The 19,028-nt window shown below is 42.0% G+C and overlaps 1 protein-coding gene across 2 annotated transcripts; it reads right to left on the reverse strand.

The window, feature by feature from the left end:
- Window positions 1-147: 147 nt before the first annotated feature.
- On the reverse strand, window positions 148-18,474 carry LOC117582650 (protein FAM107B). Of its 2 annotated transcripts, none has more exons than XM_034270548.1 (3): window positions 17,883-18,474; window positions 1,008-1,215; window positions 148-927 (listed from the first exon to the last, which is right to left on the reverse strand). In XM_034270548.1, exons 2-3 carry the CDS (start codon window positions 1,157-1,159, stop codon window positions 651-653), a joined length of 429 nt encoding a protein of 142 aa, XP_034126439.1. In that variant the 5' UTR covers window positions 1,160-1,215; window positions 17,883-18,474; the 3' UTR covers window positions 148-650. The 2 variants fall into 2 exon arrangements, with proteins under 2 accessions (XP_034126439.1, XP_034126438.1); XM_034270547.1 differs by lacking the exon at window positions 17,883-18,474 and adding an exon at window positions 4,683-4,809.
- Window positions 18,475-19,028: the final 554 nt, after the last annotated feature.

Here is a 19,028-nt window from a genome sequence, read left to right on the forward strand (position 1 = left end):
TCCTTCTTTCCATTTTCAGTTAGTAATTACTGTTGGGTTTTTTTTTTGTATACAACAAATTCCATATTAAAAAATGCAACGATTTTGTTAATGTAACTGTTTACCTACAATAAAATTTATTAATTCCAGAAACTGAATGTTTGTATATAGATTTTTATATTGTATATAGTTCTGTAATCTGTTTCAAATGTTCTTCTCTTCATTCTCCCGAGCTTCGGTCTCTGTCTCTGTCTTACGTTCTAACCACACGTTTGCTCTGTTTACAGCACTATCGATCCCATTAATATATAATCATAAAGATATAGATACATACGTCAGATACGTTCACATATAACTACACTAGATACAATATTTGTTTTGTTTGGTTTTTTGGAAGAAACGAAAACTTTGTACAAATGGTTTTAGGGGTGTCCAAATGAAGGGCAATCGATTTATCAATTAGTCCAAGAAAACGACAACTAAAGTTAGTGGCTACAACTAAGGTGAATATGGCTTAGAGCTAGGTTTAAACAATACAACTAGTTTTGCATAATATCAAAATGAAAACAGTTCTCAAAGTCAACACACATTAAACATATTTCGTTCCAATTTGGTTTAGGAATTAAATTATACGATGAGTCGCGGGGCGCAGGGGATGGTTTTAACATCCTCTAGTTGGGTCCATTCGCCGCTCGCAGCTTGGCGCGCACATTCAAATATTCGGGATTCACGTACTGCCGATCGTCGGACTCATCGGCGTCCTGCTTCTGAGCTGCCTCGTGCTTCTGGGCACGCTCCAAGATGACGCGGCCCAGCTCTCCCTTCAGGCCGGGTATGCCGCCCACCAGTTCTGCATCGGGGGAATGATGCTCGGCGGCTGCATGGCGCTCCTTTTGCTTGTCGTAGGCACGCTGGAGTTCCGATTTCTGGTTGAGCACACTCTTGCCACTGCAATACATGCATGAGAGAGAGAGAGATGGTTTAGTAGTTGTTATGGAGGACTATGTTATGCCCTGTGTTCCACTCACATTCTGGCATTGAATTTCAACTCTCGATGCAGCTCCTTGCGATCGGTGTTCTCCATGCAGGGATTAATCAGCTTCTTGGGCAATATGAGACCCTCGGAGTCGGTCTGCACGCCCGTCGGCGTTGCCGGTGGTGAGCTGCTCATGGACATCATGGTCGCTGCTCCGGCCTCGTTCTCTGACTCCGCTGAACTGTGCCTGAATGCGGTATCTGCAAGCGAAAAGAGTTCCAGAGATTAATAATGGTGAATGTGTGGTCCCTCTCCCTCTCTCTACGATCTTGGGGCAGCCAAAGTTTAATTGCCACTTGGCCTTCCATAAATCAGTTCAGCCTGCTGCAACAATGCATTCCACCACCAACCATAGAGGCACACAAGAAAAAATAACATAAACCAAACAAAAGACGTCTTCAGCCCGTTTATTAAGGTTAAATATTTCCTCTCATTCATGTCATTGTCAATTTGTTATTACAAAAAAAAACCGCCAAACACTACAAACAGCTCAAGAGCCGACAGGGCAGAAATATTCTGTAAAACCGTAAAAAAAAAAAACGAGGGAGCAGCATTTATGACGGCAAGCTGAAGCACGGATACCCTTGCGGCTCTCTAAAGTGTAATTATTGTGATCATAATAAATAGTTAAGTGCATTTATGCTTAAAAGAGTATAAAGAATACTCATGGACAGCGTTGCATGAGGAATTTTAATTATTTTTATCCGCTGAGTAGCTAAATGCATGCCGAAACGCTTGTCTTTTAGCGACTGTATCCGTTTCTTTATGGATAATTTGTACACATCATTTGATGTCTAATAAAAAGAGTAAATCGTATAGAAATATAAGGCCTGATGGAGAATCTGTCCACTTCTTTTGGTACTGCTACAAATCGCAGCATTTCCTTTCCCTTCTGCACTTTCCACACCTCTTAAAACCCCGACAAGAGCCTCTCCAAAAGGGTATTTTCCATATGACCCAAGTCAGCGTTAAAGTTCTTTCTTTTTTTTTCGTTTTGTTCACCGATTCTTTTCTTTGGTTCACTTCTGTTCTTTTTTTTGTAAATTCTTCTCTGAGCCATCAGCGGAGCAAAACTTCTTTTGTTCACCCATCATATTAACCCACATTTGGGGCGAACTAGTTAGTCGCTGTAGCTGTCGCACTGGCAACTGGCAACTGGCAACTGGCAAACCTAAACTAGATTAATAGGCGATGATAAGGGGAAGAGCCACAGAGAGGCACAGCGCAAAAAGGGCAATGACATTGCTGAAAACGCTGCGGGGGCGAAAGATGGCTCCCAATATGCTGCTGCAGCTTGGAATAAAAACTCGGAAAACACCAGCAGAGCTGTGCCAAAAACAAGCTGCAAGTGGAGTGCACTGTGCCAAAAACTTAATTCGATCAACACATAAACTAAGGGAGATTAAAGGGAGATTTTATTGCGTATCCACTAGTAAGTGGATGGCAGAAGGGATTTTCAGAACTTAAGGAGAAAAATGTGTAAAACAAGACCTAAGAATGCTTAATTTATTAGCTTTTGATTACACAGATATTTAATGGTTTAAAACACTAAAAAACTCTCGAAAATGTAAGCAGCTTAATGCGCCATCAAGCGAACTAATTGAACAAATTTCTTCATATCATCACGAACAGCAATTGAACATCATCTTTGATTTCTTCTACACAGCAATAGCACAAACATCTCAATCAAGAAGCATTTCAATTGGCAAACTAGTTCACACGAAGCCGGGCAACTCCAAGAGCGGTTTAGGGTTAACCAAAGGCTAAATTGCCGGCTCCAACATCCATCTCCAGCTCCAAAGTTCACATTCGACAATCAATCAATCAAATTTCATCAGAGTCATTTCAGGCAATTCCACAAACACAGTTTCCGACTCAGTTATTCGTTCATCAATGCCATATTGTTCGTCGAAATCTCTTTAGTTTGTCGGCCATTTAATGACCCTCAAAAGCCCCGAATCTTTGACCTTTAACCTAAGCTGTTGAGACCCTAATGATGAAACTTGCATCATGCACTCGGCTCACATATCTATGACCCAATCGGAAATCGTATGCAAATTCCTTTTGATTGATTTTTCTTTTTCTTCTTTTTGTTCAAATGCAAATTAGCTGCAAGTCGACTCTGGGCTCTGTCTGAGCCCTTTACTGACTAAGGACAAAAGTAGTTTCCGCACATAGAAGTTTCAGTTTGGAGCACATTTGTTTCTCTTTTGATCAGAATGGTTTCCATCATTTCACATGCAAATTTGTGCGCAGATTTGTTCAGGAAAATACGTGGAAAATAATGCAATTACCAATAAAGAGGGTGGCATTGGCTCTCATATAGAAAATACCGCGAAAACCGCTTCGAATCTTCAACAATTCTCAAGAAAAATAACAAACTTTGCACTTAAACCTAATCAAAATCAATTTGAGGAGTTTTAGCATGGAGAAAATAGTCTTAAAAATCTTAAAATGCAAACCAAAATCTTACAAAACAATAAATTGATCAAAAAGATCGTTTTAGAAAGAGAATTTCCTTGATGGCTCCACAAATTCGCACACTCAATAATGTTCCCTGATAAATCTCCAACAAAGTCTTGTTAACTAAATTGAATCTCAACGAAACTCAACTGAAACACGTACACTTAGGGCTATATCCGCCCAACAACTGATCTCTTAAAAAGTTTACAAAATGCCCAGAATGCCCCCCCATTGGGAGGGTATTTTTCCAGCACTTGCTTCACTTATGGTGTCCATCGTCGCCCCAACAAGTTTTCACTTGCGCAATCGAGTGGTTCGACTGGCTGTTTGTTTAACCAACAAAACGCAGACAAGACCCCCAGCCAGATATCCCCATACTCCATCCTACCAGAGGCCAGACCGTGTTAGAAAATTGTGCGGCAACTTGCTGCCATGTGGGTTAATGAGGTGCTGGCTGCAAGCATTTCCTCGTCTGGGTCCGAGTTTGGGTCGTGAAACGAACGCAAATGAAATAAACTCCATGCTAATTATATGCAATTTGTTTTCACCGAATGACCCCCAGACTTATGGCACATAAATCAACACAAAACATTAGACACCTAGAGACTTGCATTGTGATAGGAAAAAGCAGAGACTTTGAAATATGATCAAGTGCCAGGCCCTGGGTTAAATGAAAGTTTTTTTTATTTCAGAACGCCACTCGTCTAACCGGGTTAAGGGCCCAACAAGGCATGACAATCGTCGTCGTTGCTCAAAAGTTAAACGTGAACCATTTTCATGAGAGGTTAACTAGCGCCCAACCAAATGATATTCATCAGCAGGGGCATTGGGGCAGATTTTGCATGTCATCAAATGGTTAGAGTTATGCACATTTCATGGAGGTTTACTTTATAAAGGGAAAAGCAAAGAACACTCTGAGTTTGCTTCGAATTGAATGGGTAAAAGTTAAGGAATAGAATTCAGCTAGCTTTTGCACTCCCAAAAACTTATCTTTCGTTGCTTATTTTCCACACTTTCCATCTAGATTTGGACGCACTTTCAGGCATACTTAATCATTTCACACCTAACAATAAAATAAAAGCGCAAAAGAATGCACAGATTTCACTCTTGGTTGACTGATTCGAACACAACTGAGGACAAGGTTGGAACGGAGCTCTGCAGTTAAGGCACGAATTGTGTGAGGGACCCCACCGATTCGACTCACTTTCAAAGAGCGACATGCGGCTCATAATGCTGGTGGAGATATTCGGTGTTGGGCGCTGCATCTTTTCGATTTTTCACTGCACGATTTTATTCGACACTAAGAGACACTGTAGACATTTTTCGTTAATTTCAAAGCAGGAGGAATCGATTGCTGCCCCTGATGCGCGATGTTTGCTTCGCTGGCTCACATCTTATTGGCACAGTTTTTACTCTGCTTTCGCTTTCGAGGTGAGTGTGTTCTTATCAACGCAGCCAACGGCTAAAAACTGTGTGCAGAGCAGCTAAATGTTGGTAACCGGACCCCTGCAATCGATTGCTGGTTGCTGCCACACTGTCGCTGCTGCTGCTGCAACTTTGTGCAGCGTGCAACACACGTAACGCGTTTGCCATTTCTTTTTTCCCTCTTTCTGTTGCTATTTTAGGCTTCCTCATTTGCAGCCAGCTGTGCCCCAACCCTGTGCCAAAAAAGGGGTTGGGCTGGCTTTGGGGCCGGGACTTGCATAAGCCAAACAGCTGACCCAGATATAGACTCGACACAACACACGGCACGACTCGCACGTACGTGGATGATGTGTAATGGCAAGCCAAAGTGGATTATAAATCCTGTCGCTGAAAGTGAAAGCTCGCTTTTGTTCTGTGTCCTGTGTCAGCCACAGATGCCGCAGAATAACGGAAAAGCTGCACAAAACAATGGAACACACACACACACACATGGGCCTTGACCTGACCCCCGCACAGGCTGCTCAGCTGCACAGGAGAAGGACACACACTGCAAACAGCATCCAGCATACAGCATGCTCCTCCCTCGCTCTCTCCACACACACAACCTACAGCCGCCAGCCGCCAGCCGCCAGCTTGCCTCTCCCACTCTCCCGCTCTCGCTCTTTGAGCTTTTCCGGAATCTGTAGGGGCCGTCGCATCCTATTGCCGTTGCCTATTTCCTGCCTCCTGTTCGCCTGGTGCTAATTGGCTCCATGGAGAAAATGGCCGCTCCAGCCACACAAAACACTAACAAAACCTGCGGAAAATGCAGAGAGACCAGCAAGCACGCTCTCCCTCCCACCCAAGCGGCTGCCTACTGTGCTCAAGATGCCAGCCAAGACGTGCAGCAACTTCTTGCAAGCAGCCGCATATCCTGCAGGAGAAAAGCATACTCCAAAATGTTGGCAGGGTACGGGCTACAGGGTTTGGTGGAGTGCCGCGCCACCCTGCGGAAGGGGCGGGCTTTTGGAGCGCGCCATTCAACAACTCTAACTCAAATACTCCGCCTCAAATGAACCGGCGAGCAGCAAGCGGCAGCAGGCAGCAGGCAGGCAGGAGCAACAGGAGCGACCATCAAACAGGAGCAATGACGTCAGCAACAGGAGCAGAGAGCGCGCAGCAGAGAGCGCGCGAGATTAAGCTCCAAGCAACGCAAAAGTGAGCTTTAAGCGAAAGCTTTCTCTCTCTCTCTCTCTCTCTCTCACTCTCTCTTTCTCTGACGTCATGGGCGAACATCGACCTTTCGCTCTTTGTTCAAGTACTCTCTCTCTCTCTCTCTCTCTCCCTCTCTCTCTTTCTCTCTGTGGCTTTTTGTGCGAAAAACATCAATAAATAGATTTCCCTGATTTTTCAACAGGATAGCAGAAATGGTAGACAAAAAACGTAACGAAACGGAACACAACAATCGCAAAAATTGTCTCCACCGCCCCCTAAAGCCCTTACCCCCCGCGCATCAACATGCAGACAACGACGAGGAGGAGGAAGAGGAGGAGGAGGAGGAGGAGGAGAAGGAGGAGGAGGCTCTTGTGGTTGTTGGAGGCTCGTCAGGTGTCGCCTTGTGTGTCGCGAAGGGTAGGGCAACATCATCATCAGCTGTTCTATGCGCGGCTGTTGGCTACTTCGGGAAGCAACACTGGGGGTAGCGCAGAGAGTTCCCTAAAGTTGGGGCTGATTAGGGATTCTGGTGAGGGTTTTTATTTATTTTTGTATTATAGGAAGCTTTCTGTTGGCGAAGGAGAGGCCAGGAAGACTCCTCCTAATTGGTAGCAGCATGAGAGACGACCTTGATCACAGCTGTTCCCTGTTTTTGCCAACGTCTTAGGGCTCCCCCCCCCTGAGGGTTTCATTCCCCATTGTTTGCCTTGTGTTAACTCCAATAAAGCTAATGGGTTTCAATGTTCCACTCATTACAATGGGGTTGCATAGACCCAATGTCTCGGTGGTTTAGGGGGTTGCCGCGTAGACTGCCCTCAGGGTTGGGCTTCCAGTTTTTGCATAGTTTCCCTTCATGGCTAGCCATAAAAAACAGAAGAAATGGGGGTTGGCCCGTAAGTACGCATATCATCTGCTTGCTTGCCAAATATTCATAGAATTAGAGCGTGTCTGTGTGTGTCTAGACCAAATATTTACGCCGCCAGAACGGAAAACAGATCAATAAATAAATAAAACAATTGAAAGTGCCTGCTGTCTCAGCGGAAAAATATTCGTACACATAATCAATCATGGGAAAACCGATAAGAAGAATTCTGGCTTAAAACTTCAATTTTCTTTTGTCTTAAAACTTTTGTGCGGCTTTGACCAAAGTTGAAGTTTCAATCAAAGTTTAAGCAAACTTTTGGCTGGAATCTACTGGAGGACATTGTTTAAGTTTGGATTTACCTGCCAGCTGCAAGAGTTGGGAAATAGTTCAGCTTTATTGCAGCTCCAATTATGCCTTTCTTACATTGAATTCTGTTCCACATTTTATGCTCCACAATCCCTAATTACTTTCCCACTTGTGTCATGGCTGGCCCAAGTAATTGTGCTTAGCTCCAGTCGTTCCCTAGCCCTGCTCAAATAATTCCCCCCTGGAGGCACTGGTTGTAGGCGCGTGTTGGTCATAGAAATTTTTATATTTACTATTTATTTGTGTTTGCCACATTCGACTGGTGTTTGTCTGCCCCCCAGCCCAAGAACAAAAGGCAGGCCGCGCCGCTGCCACACGCAATCCAAAAGTATTTCCTATCATCTACTCTGACCTGCCATTTCCTATCCGTTACTAGGTTTAGCCTAGGAATTTACTTCGTTTTTTTCTAGATACTCTCGCCGGGGGGTACACTGAGCTGAGGGAAGTGTTTTGGCAGGTAGAAAAAGGAAATATCTGGCAGAAAATTGAGGCAAACTCTTGGCCAATATTTGCTGTCGTTTAATGTTTTGTTCCGCTTTAATTCTTATGAGAAATGTATCGAAATAAATTCCCTAGATCTCCTAGGCCTTCCAGTGCGAAACTTTTTCCTTTTTTCTCTATTTTCTTTTTCAATTTTAATGGCGTGTCAGAATTTATTGGCCCCGTTTAGTCGTTGTGGGCCCCTGGACTCATTTTATTCTGTGGCAGAGTGACTCATGAAATTAGCTAATCTGTTCCTGCCCCTACAACTCGCTGCACCCCGTGCGGTGTTGCCCCTGTTTGTGGTCAATCACCCAGCGGGAGATGCAACCACAGGAAGTCGGGCCAGTTGTCCAGAGTCGCCAAAAGCCATTCGGCAATGTAAGTCATTCGGTGCCGCAAAGTGGCTTACCGGCTTTCACTCTTTCACTGCAGCGAGTCTCCCCAGTCCCAGTCCGAGTCCCAGTCCCATCCCCATTAGCCAGCTGCCTCCCCTCCTCACTCATCACTCATTCACTCATTCAGTCATTCATTACTTCATTCAGAGCCACTCATTTTCCGCGTCGACATCGTTTGTCGTCTTGTACGAGCTTTTAATAACAATTTTCAGTTTAATTTGTGTGTCTGTGTTGTGGCTACTTTTTTGTTATTTTTGTGTCTTCGTGGAGTTGCGATGTACCCTAACAGGGGGGCACTTAATATGGAGACTTCTTTTGGGAATTAATTATAGGACAAATCTAAGGATTAAATCCCATGGTTAAAAGGTTTTAAACAATTAATTTAATATCAAAGAAAATTCATTTTTGTTTAAGAAAAGTTTCTACAAAATGTAGCAGAAATCGGGGGATTAAATTCAATGAGAAAAAGATTTAAAAATTGTTTCTAAGTCAAGAAAATATATTTAATAAATTTAATTATCTTCCTTTTTATATGCTTTCTTTTTAATTTATAGTAAAACCCGAGTGATCATTTTACTGCCGCATCTCTTAACCCAGTAATCGTCAAACTCGTTTTCCGCCTTTTAATTCGCTCCAGCCCAAAAGCCCGAAAGAGTATGTAATAATCGGCTTACATAAGCCCCAGTACTAAGTCTTAATGCATTTTTGTATATTTTTATTTTGGCCAGGCCCCGTTGCCCGGTCCCGAAAAACCGGACTGAGGATTACAAAGTCCAAAAACCGAGAAAACAGTTCAGTGCAAAAATTGCGCAATGGGAAAGCAGCCATTCGACATGGCAACGGGAGAGAGCCTCTAATGGACTACTGGGAATTAAAAGGGGGAGAAAATAAACTCAAAAACTTAACTCAAAACTGACCTTTCCACGAAGTGTCCAAGCTGCGAGGCATGCCACGGAACTCCAACTCCAAGAGCGTTTCCAAGAAACCAACACACAGAAAATATATTTCTAAAATGGAATATTTTGCTGCCTGCAGCGAAATCTGTTTATAAAACAGCAGCCACATGTGCCACATTCCGCATAAACAATAAACAATTCTTGAAGCGAGAATATTTTTGTGAACAATAAACAGAAAATTTGTCTGGGTTGGGGGTCGGAGCAGTCCATTAGGAGAATTTCGTAATCAAGCCCCGAAATATAATGCTCATGCGGGTGCAAAACGCTTATCAACAATCAGAATAAATGCTCACTCATTTTATTTTATGATTGCTCTTTTATATGAAAAGTGCTTTGAATTGCTTTTGACTCTAGTCAAATTATCTCTAAGCAGATTATATTTTTAGGCAAATATTTGGCCATGAATGAACATAAAGCCCCACCCAGACGTCAGTCTCGCATAGCAAAAGTTTTAGGCGCTTATCTGCTGTATTTGAAAATCATAAAAAGAGTCCACAACTATCAGCAAAAACAACTATCTGCAACAAAATGTCTAAAGTTTTCAATGAGCTTTTGTAAATATCATTAAATTTTATGCTTTCATTTTCAGTGTAACCAATTTTGGGTGATTTATTTTCTCTACTGAGCTATTGGGGCTAATGGAGCACATCAAAATCGCTAGTTTATGGAGGCCATTTAATTGGATTCTCAGTGATTTAACAGGGGTACAACATAAGGTGAATAAATAATTCAAAACAATCTGTAAAAATAAACCTTTCCGCTGTTAGGAATTTAGAAAGGAATTTTATCTTGTAACTTTCTACACCCTCGTAAATTCCTCGTAAATAAATAGAATCAAAGAATTTCATCAGCAATCGAAAAGATATCTCTGAGACAACGTCTTTAAATAGCCAATAGATCATAAATATATTCACAAATGATTAAAATCTTCAACCTTTTAGGCACGATTAAAACTCGATGAGAAATTTGAGCAGTATCCATGCTTGTCATATTATAAGAATCATTAAATTTAAATGGGTTTTGCTGCGATTTATGGAAGGGCTATTTTTTGCTGCCATAAGCTTGGAATTTAAGCAGAGATCGCTTCTAAAAATATGACTAATCAAATCGATTCAATTTCATCAGACAAACAAAAAAACAAAGAATATTTTTGTGCAAAAATCGCATAAATATTACGTGGATTTTATGACATCATTTATTAGGAATTCTCACTCATCAAATCAGCTGCCAAAAATATTTCATTTCACTCCTAAAAATTGTTCAGATTTTTATAAAGATTAAAACAAAAATCTCTACTCTATGTGTGTGCAGTTTTATTCTCAATGCAGCCATTAAAGAACATTAAAATTTATGGCTCAATTGGAGACTTGTTAAATTTGAATGCCTTGAGACTGTCGTTTATCGAATGAAGCCTCATAAAAATGATTAGTTAATATTCATTCGCCATACGGCCCCAAAAGCCCACCATTTGAAATATTTCACACAAGAAATGGCTTAAACCATAATGCGTGTAAATGAGCATTGCAACAAAACGTGGCCTTGACGAGCCGAAAACAACCAACAAACTTCAAATTAGCCAATCAAAAGCCACAATAAAATCAGACAAACGTGAAAAAGTCGACGAGGAGTAACCAGAAACACACATTTCACGCGCTCACAGACAATAATCACTTGAAAATGGTTAAATACAGCCCCGTTTATATAACCTGAAGAAATTGCAGCACACACAGCTTGTGGCCGAAAAAAAATGTACAATTAAATGAGCCACAAGAGAAAACAATGCCAAGACATACCTGTCTTTCACTCTCTGAAATGAGTGGGCAAAAAACAACAAACAAAGTCGTTTCGTATTGATTTGAAACAATAGAAATCAATCAGTGGCGGAAACGGAACGGCAGCCGCCACAGGAACCAAAGAGAGAGCAAGGAAACAATTTGCATGGGGCAACATTATTCGTACAAGATTAATGGATAAACACTTTTAGATAATTTATCCAAAAACTTGCACTTTCCCACATTCTTTCGTAGATCTTCCACAATCAAGTCCAAAAATAGCTTTAAAAATGCTACAAATTTCCAACACCTGTCAATTCTTTTGTTCCATTTGAATAAAATACAAAACAAAATGTATTTATTTTTAGTGCAACAAAACTTCCCAAATTCTTTTATCTGTGTCACGGAAATCTCTAGAGCTTATTGAGTGCTTTATTTTTAAGCAGCAGTACATTTAGAAAGAAAAAAGATTAACTTATTAGATTTAAGATTCGAAAATCAAATCAAATTTATTGATTTCATTTATTCTATAATTGAAAGTTCCATAAAAGGCAAAGTCCGAAATCGCTTACACGCGCTGACGTCACACCTTAAATTGCTAGAGAAGCACTCTCGCACTCACTCGCACTCGCTCGCTCTCTGTGGCAATCGCATGCAACAAGTTCCTTCACGTTGAAATATCCAAAATGTTCACAGGAAATCATCAAAAAGTGCAGCACGAACTCGAAAACCGAAAAAACAGTATTAGTCGGCTGTTGTGCTCTCTCTCTCTCTCTTCCGCTCTCTCCCACACAAACAGAGTTGGGGTGAACGCGTGTGCGTCGGTGTATTGTGTATTGGCGCTTGCTGCCCTCTGCTCTGCTCTCTCCTGATTTGAAACAGGGCATGTGCTCACTCAAGGTGAAGCATTGCCACAAGATGACTCTCTAAATAATCAAAGACACAGGCGCACAGACAAAGTGAGAGTGAGAGTGAGAGTGTGGGAGGTCGCGAAAATATTTCATTTGACTCAAGAAGTGGCGCATCTATCACCTTTTATTCACACACCTTGCATTTGAGTGGCGCGCTGCCCTCTGCTCTTGACTCTCTGCTGCTACTGCTGGCGCTCGCTGCCCTGCCCTCTGCTCTTGACTCTCTGCTGCTTTGAGAGCCTCGCGTCATTGCACTTCGTTCGCTTTTATAGGGGGGAAAAAGAGGCAGAGCAACAGCCTTCGGCTCAAAACACACACACACACACACACACCATCGAGCACTCAATGCTTATTTACTTGCCCGCCTAGCCCCCCCAGCCAAGCACCCAAATTGGGTTGTTGTTGCAAATGCGTGCGGGGTGACAAAAGGCATAAGACTGGGGGAGGAGGGAAAACCGAAAGCGCCGCTGTAGCGTCGCCAGCACAGTCACCACAAAATATTGGTGGTGGCTTTTGGGGTCTCGTCTCTCCCATGCACAGTGTAAAGCAGCAGCAGTCTGATAATCTAATGACCACTTTTAATGCAATTAACACCCACATTAAAGTGTGAAGATACAGTGCGATGCAACGGTTGCGGTAAACTGCGAGTTTTGAGGGATTATTGCGATTTCTAGAGGTATTTTTCAGACGTATTTGCAGCTTACAAAAACCACAAAAGTGTAACTTTGATCAACCTTGAATGAATTAGACAATCACTCATTTCCCTGCCACTTCAGGAGGGTTAAGGGTAACTAATTTCCATAGTCAATGCCTTTCGACACACTGTGATTGCGACTGTGACTGATGACGACGACCGACCGCAGCAAAGATGAGGGAAAAGAAGTGAAGCAGTAGAAGACAATTCGACTGTTGACGCCGCCTCGGTTGAAAAGTCAAAGTCAAATGCAAGACAAGACATAATAAAAAGAAGCTGAAAGAAAAATAGCAAACAACAACAAGAAAAAAACTAACAACTGCGAAAACAACGAGAAACAATAATACTCGTAGCTGGAAAGGAAAACAAGTTTTCACTTTTATATTTTGTGAGTTACTCGGGTTGCGCCTCCTCCAATGCGATGTGGATTGGGGTTGGGGCTGTTGCTGTTGCTGTTTGCTAGTGGTGGCATTCATTTCCAAACGCGATTCAATTGCATTTCGCTGTTCGTTTCATACTTCATGCATAGTTGGGGTCTGGTCTGTCGCTTGGGCAAATTGTGGCCATAATGATGAATTGCATAAGCCGGAATCGTAATTACAATCACTGACTACGACTATACAGGTGACTATCTTGTGCGCGTATCTTCCTCTCCCATGCCACGCACTACACAGCTGCTCATTCGCATTTGGGCAAAAATAATGCAAGCAACAGTAGATCAGGCTTTCCAGTGCACTCTTCCCCCTCCCCACACGGCTCGGCTCTCTAGCTGTTTCGCAATCTCTCTTCAAGTTTCAATTATTAATAGAGAAAAGATGGCAAAGATAAGATTGATTTAGTGCCTTTCCTTAAATATTCATTCAATATTATTTTTCTATTCTTGGGTTACAGTTATCAATCATTCTTCTCTTTGCACACACACCTTTCCAGGAGCCGAAATTACGGTAGTTCTCTGCCTTTCTCTCTCTCTTTCTCGCTTAATTCAGGAGCTGCGCCTTGGGCTTATCAACCTCCCAAAGCACTCCACAACACAAACTCTACACAAAACATGACCATATATGGAGACAAACATTGTCACACACAACAAATGGAATGGCTATTTGTGGTCACACAACAAAAATGCGATGATTACGTATCAAGCACATGGCCGACGACGCCCGCCCCTCCTTATTCGCACTCTTCACGATACAATTATTTCACCCCTTCTCTCCGCTCTCTAGACAACAGTCAAAAAAAGAAAAGAAAAAACTTTTCATTCATTCACTCGACGCCTGTTTTGCCCGTTACGCTAGGGAAGAGAAAGGGTATTGTCAACTGTGGCATTGAGTTGGGTGTCTGGAAATGGGATTTTTTTTTGTTCGGGATTATAACCAAATTTACAATCAACAAACATAGTTTCTTATCTTTTAGTAAAGGTGTTCCCTAATGCCTTTCCCTACATCTAACCAAGCTTGTCACATTTTATAAGTTTTTATCCATAAAAGACAAATATACGGAAGACTTTTTAAAGCCCTTATTCCTAAGACATACCACAATGATTTATGAGAGAAGTACATAAATATGTTTGAAGAACTCTTGCACTGAACCTTTAATCTCAATCAACACGATAAGGTGTGTGTGGTAGACTGGTTTGAATATGGGTTAAGTTTGATTGGCTTATCTTCCGGAATGCTCTTTGCTGCTTATATGCCCCTCCAGGTTAGGGTAAATCTATTTCGACTGCTCCCCATTTGGATTTCCTTTTTGTTCTTGCTCGCATTGATATTGTTTCTGTGTTTTGTGTGGCCTTGCTAGTTTTTTTTTTGCAAAAATCTAATCCAGAAATGGGAAGCAGAACAACCAGAAATGGGAGTGAGTGACTGAATGTGTGTGTTTCCCATGGAACTTACATGTGTGCTATGATGCTATGTAGTTGACCTAATCGTAATTTGAGCAAACAAAGCACTTAAGCAAATGGAAATATACGCGCCCTATTCGTATAAATAACAATTGCGATTCATTTAAATGTTTTACAATTCGCAGAGGGGAGCTCTTTTTGGCGTACGAAATTTAAATCACTTTCATTGTCTAGTTCAAGTTATAATGGAAACATCTGTACAATTTTTTATGTTTTGTGGGGATTTAGGAATGCAGGAATTAGCTCAAGTTTACTCTATAAAACATTTTGGGACTTTAAATTTCTTCTTTTATTTTATTTTCATTGTTATAATAACATCTGCTCAGTGTTGACATTTGAACGCCCCAAATTTAAATGCTTTGCAGCTTTCAAGCTTTATTTTTGGCACAAATAACATCTGGTTGCTGTTGGGTTTTGTTTTAGCTGTTCATCCAGTTTTATTTGCGTAATAGTCACAATTAATTGTACTTAATTTCGGCTCTAAAAACATCTGTTCAATGCTTGATTTTGGGACTCTCAAAATATGCTAACATTTCATTTTGGATTGCCTTAATATGCAAAAATATTGTAATTTTTGTTGGTGGAATAAAAGTGGGCTTTAAAATATGGGAGCTCACAAAAAACGTATCTTTTAAATGTGGAATTCTTTTGATGCATTAAAAATTCATGTGACAGAAGCTTTTCGCTGTTCCATCAATCAAGCAGAGATTAATAGCAGGCAATCAGGGCTACTGTTTTGGAGGACAGACTCCCCCCCATTCGGTACCCATCCGGGGCACTTTATCAATCATTAACCAAGCCAACCCAAATGGGCGACAACCCATGCCATGTGATATGCAGAGGTCGGGGCACTGGAGGCTAATAATCCGGAAAAAACACAAATTGTGCAGTAATTAGAAATTCATTGATAAAAATGTACATGAGCATGGGACAAAAACGATTCGATTTTTTGGGTAGATTGTGATATGAGCGAAAACGGAGTGAGTGTGAAACGAAAGGGCACTCGGGGATGGATGCCAGAGGCCAGGCCACGACTCTTTCACTCGCACCAATACAGCGGCATGCATGGGGGCGAGTGAGAAAAACGAGCGAATGAGCATGCTAATCACGAACACGACGAAACAAGCACAACAAAAACGAAAAAGAACGGTACACATATACCGTATACGCCCGCGCACACACACAGAAGTAACTCGATTGGGGAACAACTGGACTGCGGTTCGGTGCTCTCTCTGCTGCTGCTGCCAGCCGTTTTGCCTTCTGCCCTTTGCTTGGCGCCTGTTCAAATAAGTTTCAAATTTTGACAAATAAAACCATGGTTTTGTAATTTACGAGCATTATTTTCATAATGATTGAGTGGCATGGCCGCTCTGAGTGGAGTTCACACGAAAGAGTGACAGAAGAGCAGCAGAGCAAAGGACTGCTGTACGTTTTCTCGCAGTACTTCTTTCACTCTCTCTCGCTGACTTTGTATGCCCTTGTAGAAGGGATACTTGAAGTTTCGAAAGGCGACCTAAGACCAAAACTAATATCAAATCTTCTGTAATTTTCCATGGAACGATGCACTTTCAAGGGTATCAAATCAAACACAGAATTCCTTTCATATTTATCTTCTTCTGCTTCTTTTTCTCACTCAGCCGCAATAAAAACGGGATTATGTACAAGTATGTTGTTTTTGGTTTGTGAGTATGCAAGAGAGTTATGTGAAAGAGAGAGAGAGAGAGAGAGAGCAATGTCGGGCGTAGGGAGCCCTTACTGCTGTACGTTGTTGTTGTTGGTAGAGGGTTGGTTGCTTGTGGCGAAAAGCATGCAGGATAAAGAGAGGCAAAAAGGATGCAGGCTACAAAATAGAAAGAAGGGGGAGAAGGGTGTGACGGCTGCACACTGCACGTGGAAGGGGGAACGACTCCTAAAGAAGCTGCAACAACGACGGGACACTGTCTAGACGTTTGATTACCGGGGCGCAGCAGAGAGTCACAAGCACCACCAGACATTGCTCCGCACAGTGTGCCCCAAGCTACCATTAACGCTGGGGCGGGGGTCTCGGGGTCTTGTCTAATCATAATTGCCCGATTTTTTAGACCATTTTATGGGCTTTTTTTCGGGTTGTGCTTAAGACCGTCGTAAAATGTTCTCTTATCAGCTTTTACTTTCACATGCAGTGCTTGATGACGACACATGGTCTATGGTGTGTGACAGATAATGGGATAAGTGCCAGACAATTAGGGAGGAAAATACATTGCACATGGGATGGTTAGTTAAGGGAATGCCCTGTTGACCGATCCGGTTTGGAATCTCTAAGGACTGGTAAACTCTTTAGAAATCAGGTTTGAAACAGGAAACCAGCCTCTTAAAAATCCGGTTAGGGATTGTTGGGAAATAAGGATAATCTTTCTTGAGTTAAGGGCTGTTCGTTTTCAGAATAAATCAGGTTTAGTATTTTCAAGAGAGAGAGAGAGCAATCATTAGAAAATATTGTTAATCGTTTAAAGGCCCTTTGGCAGTAATTAAGATTATCATGAAATAAACTAAAAACCTTTCTTCTCAGCATTATGTTTCTTGGCGCATAAAAAAGCTAAAGCAACTTCATCGATCAATCATCATTTGGCATCTCCAGCATTCCAGCAGTTTTTGCAGTTCCTAAGAAATCAAGCTGCCTCCTGCTTCAATCCGGTTTCCAAAATAAAAGTTCTGCCTAAAATCGCATTCCATTTCGCCACACACGATCAATTCTCAAGGTAATTCGATCAAGATGCCCAGTCCCAGTCCCACGAACAGGAAAAAAGGCACGTAATCTCGTTCAGTTCCGAGGGTTGGCTGGGAATCTCTGTGTCGTTTTCTACCTGACTTCATTCGACATTTTGCGCGCATTATTATATACGACACAAGGCAGACATTTCTTTCAATTTCGTCACAGTGCATTAATCAGCATTGTGTTGGGCCATTGTTTCGCTATTTTTTTTCTTCACACAATCCCATAAGTAATGCCTGTTATTTCCTCATGGAAGTGCAGCAGCCTGATGACATGGGGCCTTGGGAATTGCTCAATTTTCGTGTGCAACACCAACCACTGTGCGGCATTTTCAGGAGCTGCCTGTCGCCAGTCAAGGACTCGGGATGTCGCCTGTGCACACACTCACTCCATTTTATTTTTTTTACACTCTTTTTTGTTGCTTTGCCAAAAGGTCAAAACGGCGCAAATCAAAAAACCCTGAATAGGAGCCTTGACTTTTGCACTTTGCCAAATGTTTTTGCCCAGAGGACATTGAATCGATGCAGGAGGAAAGGGCAGGGAGAATGGAGGAACCTTCAAAATGTCTGCACCTACACGGGCAATGGAGCGGGTGGGACCTATGGATAAATTGAAGTTCCAATAGATTGAAGGACACGCAGAAAGTTAAAGGGATGGAGGGACCGTAATTGAAAAACCATTGGAAAAAACTCACCACAGAGCCCAAATGCTTCAAGTGTTTTCGGTGTTTGTCTCTCCTCTCCACGTCCCCTTTGCTCGGTGGTGGGTAGAATAAATTGCGTTGTGTGGAAGGGAGAAGAGGATACTGGAATTCCAGAGGTCGCGTCGCTCTCTTTTGTGCTGTTGTTTTGATTTGTTATCCCGTTTTTGTTGTGGCGCTGTTTGTACTCTCAGCTGCTTTTGTTTGCTGTCCTGCTCTAACTTCCCGCTGTTTGTTGCTTCTGCTTCCAGATTCTGAGGCTCCGCACAGCTTCTGCGTTTTTTGTTCTCTCGCTTTCAGCTTCTCCTTCTGCACAGCTTATGTTTTTCGTTGATGCGTTTCCCTTTTGGTCTTTCTGCTTCTGTGTGGTTGCTGTTGCTTTTGTGTAATCCTTGGTTCGCTTTTGGCGCGCAATATTTTCGTGTCTCCCTCTCACACGCTGTTCTGCTTGTTGTTGCTATTGCTATTGCAAATACAATATTTTTCCAACACACGCGAAACCGTTTTGTTGTCGCTGTTGTTGCCGCAGTGATTGTTGTTTGTTGCTACTGCAATAATTTGCATTTCACGTTTCGCAGCATCGACTTTGACTTTGTTGCACAAACCGCACACCCAAACACACAGAGAGAGACACAAAAACAACAATTGGAGGAAGCTGTTTTTGCTTTTGGAGCGGGCGTCTTTTGCTACCAACAAGATGCTGATTCGGTGGAGTCTGCGATTGTTGATTTTCGTCGCAACCAAATAAACGACTCTTTTGATTTCTGTTGACGAAATCACAATTAAAATCCTCTCGAAATGAAAAGCCGTAAATAATTGAAATCACAACGATTTTGCCCGCGTGTTTTCAAAATTGTTTGCTGTCCAAACGTAAACAAACGACTTTTTAACTAGAAAATTCACTACAGCTTCGTCAGTTTTTGGTTTTTATGATATTTCTATTTTTGTGCAAATATCAATATATTTTGATTATTTTTGTGGAATTTATCAGCGATGTTTCTGAATTCAGAAAGAAATACGACACTCTTTTTAGTTATTCGCGGCGAAATGGCGCGCACCTCACCGTCCGACGTGTTCAAAGTTTTTTTTTGTTTTGCTGATTTTGGTTGTTGTTTTTCGGGTCCAGTGTGACCACGTAAT

Source organism: Drosophila guanche, unplaced genomic scaffold, assembly GCF_900245975.1.
Source record: "Drosophila guanche unplaced genomic scaffold, DGUA_6, whole genome shotgun sequence".
Lineage (NCBI taxonomy): Eukaryota > Metazoa > Arthropoda > Insecta > Diptera > Drosophilidae > Drosophila > Drosophila guanche.